The sequence below is a fragment of the Trifolium pratense genome, linkage group LG1 (genome assembly GCF_020283565.1).
Source record: "Trifolium pratense cultivar HEN17-A07 linkage group LG1, ARS_RC_1.1, whole genome shotgun sequence".
NCBI lineage: Eukaryota > Viridiplantae > Streptophyta > Magnoliopsida > Fabales > Fabaceae > Trifolium > Trifolium pratense.
Genome location: NC_060059.1, coordinates 6,763,514 through 6,775,331, shown reverse-complemented (window position 1 = coordinate 6,775,331; position 11,818 = coordinate 6,763,514). Strand labels below are relative to the sequence as shown.

At 32.5% G+C, this 11,818-nt stretch overlaps 1 protein-coding gene across 1 annotated transcript; it reads left to right on the top strand.

The window, feature by feature from the left end:
• The first annotated feature begins 5,682 nt into the window (after nt 1–5,682).
• Nucleotides 5,683–7,989, top strand: LOC123903219 (ABC transporter G family member 4). Its single transcript, XM_045953187.1, has one exon. The coding sequence runs from the start codon at nt 5,790–5,792 to the stop codon at nt 7,632–7,634; it is 1,845 nt and encodes a 614-aa protein (XP_045809143.1). The 5' UTR covers nt 5,683–5,789; the 3' UTR covers nt 7,635–7,989.
• Nucleotides 7,990–11,818: the final 3,829 nt, after the last annotated feature.

Genomic DNA, 11,818 nt, shown 5'->3' with positions numbered 1-11,818 from the left:
TGCTGACGATATGGACAAATCAACTGCTGATAATGTGCAGAGGAAAGAAGAAATCCCACGAGCAGATGAGTTTATGGTTCAAAGTGAACTGAAATCCATGGTGAATACAATCGGTGATTGCATCGGGAAAATCGTAGAATCGTCGTTGATCAAAGCTCTTCCAGTTACGACAATATTTTCCTCTTCCCAGGACTTGATTGCCATGCATTTCTTCCCTAATGAAGACTCTACAATATCTGACTCAGAGCATGTTGATGCCAGCAACAAGGATGTTGTGAGAAATCAAGGTTTGTCTTTGCACTGTGAAATTCCTCCTGCGTTGCATTTTATGAGTATAGGGAATAAACAAGCTAGTTGTCTGGAACCTAAGTTTCAATTGCACTGTGATAAAATTTTGGAGGAGAACACAATGGTGTCATTGACTGCCTCAATTCAAACATGCCTATCTTATGTTCGACAAAATGTCCCAACACATTCACCACCACCAAAACCACCAGATTGTGCATTATGGAACCCTCAACTATCACTTGAACCACCTAATCGTGTAGCCATTGAGAACCACTTCATGTTTCCACCGTCGCCAAAACCTGGTGGTCACAAATTTCAATCGACCCAAGGGGAATTGCAAGTGACGCGAGCAACCGCTGTTCTTCCACCACCTCCTGAGCCTCCCGACATAGAACACATAGTGGTGGTTTTGCAGGAATTTGTTACACTTACGTTTCCCAAATTGATTGGCTTTAGGAGCTTTTATCGAAATAGATATAGTGTGACTGGTTTGATATCTGTGAGCTTGAGCATCTTGTCTCAACTTGTGGTTATTAATATTTTTGACAACAATCTTTATACCATGGTTTCCGTCTTATCAACAATGAAGTTACTGTCAGATGCTAGTTATGCTCTTACTTGCTTTGTTGGTCTGAAGGTCACAACACAAACGATGCTCTCAATTTCTCGCAATGTCACAATGAGTCTACTGCTGAAACCACACGAGGATGTGTTTGCTGCTCGGGTTGCTTTGGAAACCAATATGCCATCACCAGACTATGTTATTAGTCTGCTACCTCTGCTTGGGCCTCCTCTCATAGATGAGGGCAAGGATTATGACATGAAACAGTCGAATCCTGGTAATTTGTTTTGTACTTCACCACATTGTAGAAGCCATGTGTTTATGCATAATAAGAGAGTGCCGCCAAAATCACACTGTGGAATTTTTCAAATATATCAGTGTGTTGTTGCTGATAAATATCTTGAATTTTCTCACATTTGTGGAGTGAAGTTTCCCTTTAAACTCCGGAATGGAAATCGGGTTTATGGCTTTCTTGCGTGGTTTACATATACCCATAACAACTTGTTGTCTCTTGCTAGTGGTATAGAGAAAGGGACATGTCATATTTGTTATTGTCTGCAACTTCTACCTTGTCATAAGAATGTTAATATTGGGTTCTATTTGTTCCCAAAATGCACAAAGTGTCACAGTTGTGGATCTAACATTTCTCGAAGTGGTGTGAAATGGTTTTTGGGATACACTTATCAATATGCATGTGGTGAATGGTTTATAAGAGGAAACTATTGTATTGTTGTTGAAAAGGCTTGCAGGGACTTAGAACAAAAGCAAATTTGCCAAGGTGGTTATGTTACTACTCACAACATTCTTACTTTCACAACATGGATAAGTCCACTCATATCTTTAGGCAGTGAATATGCTTCAGACTATGAGAGTTTGCTACTTGTGCAGGAGTGTATTCTTGAGACGTTTGCAAATACTTGGTTTTGTTTTAATCATAAATGCACCGCACTTTGGAATGGTCATGAACAAGGTATTAGTGAGGCATATCTTCCAGCAATATATTACACTCCTAAGGATCAGCTAGTTATTCACAAAAATCATTTTACTGATTTGTTTCCTGGCAATCTTGCCATTGTTTTTTCCATCATGTTGATGAGGATAGATGGTGGACATTTGAGAAACTATACGGCAGTTATGTGGTCACCATTCAAACAATGGGATCCGGGTAAAATTTGTGTTATGAGCAATTTTTACAACCTTGAGGACAAGGTTGGTTTTAAAGGGGAAGGTATTGTAATGAACCCACCATATTGGGTAGGCCCAAATAGGAGTTAGTCAACTTCAGCCCAAATAATGGGACTATGTGGAGAAATGAGTTACTATTAATAGTGTAATAGGAGTATTTTGTGAGTTATGTGATTGGTGAAGTTGTTATTCTTCTCTCCCAAACTCTCTTTTCACATCTCAAATTCCTTTTGTATTGCAACTATTTGATCTAAGTTCAATAAGAATGATTCCTATCTTATTTTTATTTCCTATCCAATTTTAGTATCATTTCAAAAAACCTTACAAATTCGACTTTAATTCTCTAAATCACACTTCACTCGATTTTTCTTCATTCCTTCTTTCTATTAATCGTGTTGTATAGGTTAAATACTCCCTCCGTCCCACAATGATTGAGTCAGTTGACTGCGTCATGCATGCCGATGCATAACTTTGACGATTAATATTTTTAATTGTATAAGTAGTAAAAATTATAAAAATGTGATATTTTGAAAATACTCATCAAGATGAATCCAACAACATATTATATGCTCATATTTGTTTTTATTTATTAGTACAAAAACATGATCAAAGTAAGATATGTGAATAGTATATATAGTCAAAATGACTCACTCATTTTGGGACGGAGGGAGTAAAGTGGAGCTAGAAATGCAATTGAAAATGTAATAAAAAATAGACTTAATTGCAGTTTTGGCCCCCAAGTTTCAATTATGCGATTTTAATCCCCTAAGTTTGATAATTGTGCGATCTTGGCCCCCAAGTTTCAATTGTGCAATTTTGGCCCCCAAAGTTTACCCCCTTTTGTATTTGCTAGTCCCTCGTTGATTTTTTGACTAAAAATTGTTTATGTGCCATTTTTTTTAAAAAAAAGTTTTAAAAAGAAATAAACATATTAATTTTTTAAAAGGTTTAATCATTATTGTTTTTTTAAAAAAAAATTGAAAAAGGAATAAACATATTAATTTTTAAAAGGTTTAATCATTATTGTTTTTCAAAAAAACAGTTTGTAAATTTTTTTAAATAAAATATATTTTTATAACAAATTAAAATTTAAAATATGTTTTAAAATAAAAAAAAATATTAATTTTTTTTAATAAAAGGTTGAATAATAATTTTTTTAGAAAAAGATGTTTATAAAGTTTTAAAAATAATTTAAAATAATTATTTTTTTATGAACTAATTTTTTAATTAATTTTTAAAACTTTGAAACATTTTTTTTTAAAAAGAATACAACAATTATTCAACCTTTTATTAAAAAAAATTAATAGATTTTTTCAATTTTAAAACTAATTTTATTTTTTTAATTTTAAAATGTCACATGAGCAATTTTTAGTTAAAAAAGTCAACGGGGACTAGCAAATGCAAAATGAGGTAAACTAGGGGGCCAAAATCGCACAATTGTCAAACTTAGGGGTTAAAATCGTACAATTGAGACTTCAGGACCAAAATCGCACAATTATGAAACTTAGTGAGGCAAAACTACAATTAAACCTAAAAAATATTGCGAGAAGAAATAGATGCTGTAGCTAATAAATGAACATTATACCATTTGTTGATTGCAACTTGATAGTTGTCGTACTCTACAAATCATGCATAAGAAATCTATATTCAGTATGATTTAGTTTGACATTAAGCACATAATCAACCATTTGGTTGCGGTCCATCTCAAAATTGGGTTTTAACTCAAAATTAGAATAGTTAATCACTTAATTAATTATGTAGTAGTTAATATAAACATAAATAGTTCACGGACCACAGAAGTGCTGATTTCTTGGACTATAGTGTCATCATTCCACGATGGGAAAAAATGATAAACCAGCCAAGCCAACCACCAAAGGACATAATGTTGCTGCAAAAGTGTGAGGCACGTTAAAGTGTCACATCTTTTATATTATAAGCTTGTATACACAAGCAAACTCTAAACCCTAATTTGTTTTCCTGTTTTCCCTCCATTTTATCTTGCAATTTTTATTAAAAAATAATACAATTTTGTCTTGACTAGGATTCGAACCCGTAAACCTTCAATACAAGGCAATATTTCCAACCATTATGGCAAGTATACCAATTGTGATTAAAATTATGTGCAATAATTGATAAGCACCATCAATTTTAAATGTATATCATATCAAAATTATTGTTGACTATATTATTCATCACAAAAAAATTTTATGTATTTCCTGATCAATGATTTTTTTCTACCGGATCATCTCACAAAATATTTTTATATCTTTCCTGATCAATGATTTTTTTCTACCGGATATTATCACGTGTAATTTGAAAAGTTATTATCAAACTCAATTCTGCTAAATCAATTTTTTTTGCAATACAACCAAACACAACCATAGTCATGTGACTAATCACAATTTAATATTAACCGGTGATAATTGATACAATATGCACTAGCAGATCAATTGTGATTTAAATTATGTCCACAAAGTGTTAAGCTCCATCAACTTTCATAGGAAAGATTTCATACGACAATTAAGCACCATCAATTTTCATTGCACAATTTAAACAATTAAAAATCAATAATCTCTTATATTATAAGCTTGCTAACATAATCTAACCCTAAACCAAATTTTTCCCCCTCTCATTTTCTCTTTCTTTTTATTGCAACTTTATATTAAAAAAATACAGATTTGTCATCGAACCTGCATCCCTTACTTACAATAAAATCTTTCAACCGCTAAAACATGTGCTTCGATTATGAAAGAATTTAGCAATCATAATATGTTAACCCCGTTTTCAATAAATTTGAACGGCAGAATTAATCACAATTTTTATTTATTTATGGATGTCTACTTAAGTTTATGTTCTTGATTATGTCTTTAATTTTTTTTTAACCTTTAATTATCATCAATTTTTTAACCTTTAGTTATCAGCAATTTTTTTTAATAAGTAAACAAAACGACGGGGTTCCAAAATTATTTAAAAAATATATAAAATATAAAATAAGCACATAAACAAATATAGAATAATTAGTCCATGAAATTCCCTATACTACTCTTATTGAAAATGCTCTTAGAATTTTTGTATTTTATTTTTTATTATTACATATTACACCTAATTAGACCCATGCACCGCATGGGGCATTGTTTAGAAAAGTGAAGGTTGAACACTTTATAAATGAGAGAATTCATTAATCTAATGCCTTAAAGTTTTGCGTAAAAGTATGGTGTTCAACTCACTTGTATGGTTGTCCTTAAACCTAATGTGAATGATCCCTCGGTTGTTCCCCTCGTGACCCAACACATAATTCCTTCTTTTTTTTGGTTAAGTAGCATAGTGACTAGAAGTTTCATCTTAAAGGTGAATAAATGGAATGTTCGAAGTTCGATTTCTTTTTAATTACTTTGTATCCGTGTTTTATTTATTTGCAAAAGATAAATTTAAAAAGAATAACACACGACAACTTTTTAAGATATCGAATAATTTGTTATCTTGTACGATATTTGATGAAGATACAAAAATTCCAATTTTTATCCCGTCTTTTGCCTTCTAATATGTCATGTTCCAATAGTTTCAAAATCGAACACAGTAAAATTACAACTGAAGTTGTCCCGTTCCGTTATTTAATCTTATCAAACACACCCTTTATATTTGTCTCTCTTTATCATCCATTCACCAAAGTTATATGCATGGAAACAATCATTGTTCCATCCCACAAAAACCTTAATTTCACTCTAACAACTTATCTCCCTCTCAATCTTTAACCATGGAAGACCAACCATCACCACTTCCACCAAAAACATACAAACTAACAGCAACTTCAATCTCTTACTCCAAAAACCTACAAACAAACAACACTATCATTGCACCATTTCTCTTCTTCAAAAACTGTGCACCAATTCCACCAACTTACATCCTCAAAGATGTTTCACTCACAGCATACCCTTCTGAGATTCTTGCCATTGTTGGTCCAAGTGGTGCAGGAAAATCAACTCTTTTAGACATTCTTTCAGCTAGAAGATTACCCTTAAGTGGAACACTTTCCCTTAACTCTTCACCTATTAATAACCCTTCAACATTCAGAAAACTTTCTGCTTATGTTCCTCAACATGATGCATGTTTACCTATGTTAACTGTTTCTGAAACTTTTGCTTTCTCTGCTTCTCTTCTTAAGCCGAAAACTATCGATATTGCTTCGATTGTTTCGTCTCTTTTAAACGAGCTTAGACTAACTCATTTGGCTAATACAAGGCTTAATCATGGTTTATCTGGTGGCGAACGTAGAAGGGTCTCGATCGGACTAAGTCTTCTTCATGATCCTGCTGTTTTGCTACTTGATGAACCTACTTCTGGTCTTGATAGTTCATCTGCTTACAAAGTCATGCAAACTCTTAAATCAACTTGTGTTTCATATAATAGAACAATTGTTCTTTCAATTCATCAACCAAGTTTCAAGATTCTCTCTTGTATTGATAGAATCTTGCTTCTTTCAAAAGGAACTGTTGTTCATCATGGAAGCTTAGCTTCACTTCAAGCATTTTTGCATTCAAAAGGTTTCACTGTCCCTCATCAGCTTAATGCATTGGAATATGCAATGGAAATATTGAACCAATTGAATGAAATTAAACCAATGATTACTCCTCCAACTCCACCTGAATCACCTGAACAATCCTCACCAGAAAAATCTAAATCTACTATAGGTTGTAATTCTCTGTCTGAAAATATTGGAACTAGAACTAAAAATAGAGAAATCAGGTACAAAAGTTCAAGGATTCATGAAATTTGCACACTATATAGAAGATTTTGGAAGATCATATACAGAACAAGACAACTTCTGTTAACAAACACAGCAGAAGCACTTCTTGTTGGTCTTGTTTTAGGAACAATTTACATCAACATTGGATTTGATAAAGAAGGTATTGAGAAAAGGTTTGGTCTATTTGCATTCACTCTTACATTTCTACTATCTTCAACAACTGAAACACTTCCAATCTTTATCAATGAAAGACCAATCTTGTTAAGAGAAACATCAAGTGGTGTTTATAGGCTATCATCATATCTTATAGCAAACACACTTGTTTTCTTACCATATTTGCTAGTAGTAGCTGTTATTTACTCTATTCCAGTTTATTTCTTGGTTGGTCTTTGCAGTTCTTGGATATCTTTTTCTTACTTTGTTTTGGTCATTTGGGTGATTGTTCTTATGGCAAACTCATTTGTTCTGTTCTTGAGTTCTTTAGCACCAAACTACATTGCTGGAACTTCACTCATGACAGTGCTACTTGCAGCATTTTTTCTGTTTTCTGGTTACTTTATCTCTAAGGATTGTTTACCTAAGTATTGGCTTTTCATGCACTTCTTTTCTATGTACAAATATGCTCTTGATGCACTTCTTATCAATGAGTATTCTTGCTTAGTTAATAGGTGTTTTATATGGGTCCAAGAGAATGATCAAGAATGCATGATCACTGGTGGTGATGTGTTGCAGAAGAAAGGGCTCCATGAAGGACAAAGATGGATTAATGTTTACTTCTTGATTGGATTCTTTGTGTTTTATCGTGTGCTTTGTTTCTTGGTTTTACTTAGAAGGGTTTCAAGATCCAAAACTTGAAGTCCTAGAAGTGAAAATGGTTAGCATATTTAAGAATTTTCTTCAGTTGAGACATCATCCAAGCCATTAATCACGCTATGATTTATGTTCTTGTCTCCTTAGAAATTAAGGACACAGTAGTACGACCTTACTTGAACAGGATCTGTTCGATAAGATTGTTACTATTGTGTCCTTGATTGACGGGAACATAAATCAGAGCATGATTAATGGCTTGGACAATTTCTGATCCTTCTTTGTGTATGAACTATTGAACTAGCTAGTTTTGTTATTTCATCTGATTTCTATAAAGTACATAAATGTAATGTAACAGATCTGAAATACATGCATGCAGCCAGAAGGAAAGTTTGTTTTCAAAGATATGATGAAGTTAATTAATTCTTTATTTGGATATATATTGTTTTGGATGAATTGGTATTATTATGGGAAATTTCATTTTCTAGAGATACAATACAAGTGGATAAGCAGTACTTAAGATTACGACGTCTCATATTTTATCACTATATGAAAAGGTACACATTACTTGCTAAATGCTAATCAATTTGTAAACCTACCTCCTAACAAATCTAATATTAAAAAATCTAATTAAAAAGAGATGATTGTGATATTAATAAGAAAATTCTAAATTATTGTTTTATTTTGTCACATTCGAAGTAGGTTGGTTGGGTCGATGAAGGTTTGGTTCAGTTGTAAGGAGTTAGCTTATATCGTGCAAGATATGGTTTCAATTCTTGTTGTTCGCGTGAGAGCCTTGTTGATGCATAATTTATAAGTATATTTGTCGGTGGTCTCTGAATCTTAAGACTTTTATGACTCTAGTGAACTCGTATCAAATTCATATTAAATTTATTTAAAAAAATACGAGTTTGATAGGGAAAATGACCATAAATAACGCAGTAACACACATTAATTGATTTCGTCCATTGATTTCACATCGGACAACTATGATACATTGCATCAAAATGATCATGATTATTCGTTTAAATCAGACGATTGATATTATAAATGTATTAATGCAGTTACAACATTCAATCTTTTTTTTTTTGGAAAATGAGAGGGTAGGACTAGGAGGATAAAAAAGGTGGGCTCCATTTGATATTTTTGTAAGGTTTGATGGGTGCAAGTATATATAACATGGAAATCCACATAGATATATCTTGGCCTATTCACTTGTTTGATTTGTTTAACTTGGTTTTGTTGGGGTCACGGGTCCAACTTATAGTAGCAAAAGTGAAGGAAGAATCCACAGCTGTCTTCTTCATTCATTATGAAAGTGATTTTGTCACTTGGCTAAGTTGCTTCCTGATGATCCATATTTTGTCTGCTATGTCTGAGCTATAGTTTTTGTGTTCACGGGTTCTTCATTTGTGGTATCCCGTGAACTTACTCATTTTTTGGGTTCAATGTTGCATTGCATGGAATCAACATGTCATTTTGAAACTTAGTTATACATCTTTTACCGCTATGTTTAGGATGAAAGAAAAACTCAAATTCGATAGATTCACCCAAATTCAAACCTAAGTTAATGGGTGAAATCTGAGTTTACTGAGTTTGAATTTGGGTTCAGGTGACATCCGAATATGTGGATGTGAGTTTGGGTAGTATCAAACTCACACTCGAAACTCATTCACCCACCCAAATATATATTAAATTACTTAATTACCCTATGTTATGTATATATAAGTGTAAAATCAGGGCTTTCTTCTTACTCATGCTTTCCTTCACACACGCAACCTCCTTTCCTTTTCCAGTTCCACTCCTTCACTCACTCGGCCGCTCCTTCACTATGTTGAAGACTATCTTTATAAAATATGTTATTATTGAATTGTCATTTGTAAACTATGTTATTATTATTTTGATATTTGCAAACTATATTATCAAACTATGCTACATTTTGCATTTTATCAAATATAATACGGGTCGGTTTTAAGCCGATAATTAATTATACGTGTTCTTATTTCGGATTTCGGTTTGGGTGGAAAAATCCAAACCCAACAGGTGTGGGTGTGAGTTTATTTCCCACCCTAACAACCTTTGGGTTTGAGTTTGGGACTTTGGGTGTGGGTTTGGGTAGTATCAAACCCGCACCCGTGAGTACCCATTGCCATCCCTAGTTATGTTGCACACCTTTATATATATCGGGAAGTAGATTTAATGTTGTAAGATTCCTCGTAGTTTTGACGTAGTTTTGCTTTAGAACCGTATGATCAAAAAGAATGTTTGAGATCATAAACAATTGATTTTTTTTGACAGAATAAACAATTGATTTAATTAATATATAATATGGACCATTCGATCTCATTTCAAAAATCTAAATGCAAAATTGTGTGGAACTGCGTGCAAAATGCACTACCGTAAATCCTCGTCCTTCATAGTACTTTTCAAAATTTCTTTCTTCCTATAAATAGTAAGTATGTCAGAATTTAATTTTTACGTCAATTCATTTTAGCTAATTGGAATCTAAAAGTAGGTTCAACTTGTAAATACGTAGAGTTTGTTTTATATATATATATATATATATATATATATATATATATATATATATATATATATGGGGTTTTCTAACTTAGACCCTAGTTAGGTCTAAGTTAGCAAGGTGCACCTTTTGAGTTGGACAAAAATACCCATTTTTTTTTTTTTTGAAACAATAGAGCAACTGGGGCATGTATGTAATTTGCATCATAAAATAGCGCGCCCCCCAAAATAGCGCGCCCCCCATGCAACAACAACAACTATTACATTTTTTAAATTTCTTCCAAATTTCGACCTCATTTTACGTGCGAATCGAACGCCGATTTCAAAAACTAATACCGGAAACCTTTGTAAAATTGAAAAACGATCAAAATCCATATAAGGAACGTCGAGTTTCGTTGAGTATTGAGGGAGATCGAACCGGGTCAAAAACCGGGTCGCGCGACCCGTTTCTGCATAAAACGGGTGGGGGGACGATGAACAGTGCGCGTGCGGCCTCAGGGAGGCTCTATTTTTTTTTATTTTTTCATAATAAAATAGTAGATAATATTCTGGAAATTTTGGTATATTGTATGAAATTTTTGGAGACCTGAAACTATTTTTAGTTAATTAAATGATTAAAAAGGTAATTACAAATATTATAATTCCATAAAAAATTTCCAAAATTTTATGTAAAGTACTATGAATTATTTAGAACCCTCTTGTGTACCTCACTCTCCCTAGTTCAAGTCATGAAATTATTTTCACAAATTCCGCTGATTATTTAAAACCATTTAACAAATAATAATAATAATTTCATAGATTTGTACTCTGAAATCAATTGTTTTTTTATTTGTTTCTAATAAAATATTAGATAATATTCTGGAACTTTTGGTATATTTTATGAAATTTTTGGAGACCTGAAACTATTTTTCGTTAATTAAATGAGATAAAACGGTAATTAAAAACTATTGTTTGCTTCTGAAACCATTTAGCTGGTACTATGGTTTCAGAGAGTTGTACTTTGAAACCATTTTACTGGTAGAATGGTTTCATTGAGTTGATTCTTAGTTATTTGCTTATGAAACCATTTAGCCGGTAGAATGGTTTCAGAGAGTTATATTCTGAAACCATTTTGCTGGTATAATGGTTTCAGTGAGTTGATTGAGTGGTGCGTGTTAAATTACAACACACAAGTAACGTACTTAGTACGATACACATAATTTAAAATGCAATAGAACATATAAATAACGAGATTAAGGAAGTGAAAAATTATGTTTATATATTACTATGAAACCATTTAGCTGGAAGAATGGTTTCAGAGAGTTATACTGTGAAACCATTCTAGCAGTAAAATGGTTTCAGAAGCAAACAATTAAGAATCAACTCCCCTGAAACCATTCTATCAGTGAAATGGTTTCAAAGTACAACGCTCTGAAACCATTGTACCAGCTAAATGGTTTCAGAATGGTTTCAGAAGCAAACAATTAAGAAATTACTCACTGAAACCATTCTACCAGTAAAATGGTTTCAGAGAGTTATACTGTGAAACCATTCTACCAGCTAAATGGTTTCACAGTATTATATAAAGATAATTAAAGGTAGTGAAAAATTGAGTTTTTTTTTTTTGTGTCCAAATCAAACGAACCAAGTCTCTATTTGTAGACAAAAAAAAATTATGAATTTTGGTATAAAAATAAAAAAATAAAAAATTAATTTACAACGAAATAATTGAG

What these genes read in the sequence shown, in the direction of transcription:
- LOC123903219 (XM_045953187.1), top strand. Translation starts at nt 5,790, where the DNA reads ATGGAAGACCAACCATCACCACTTCCACCAAAAACATACAAACTAACA.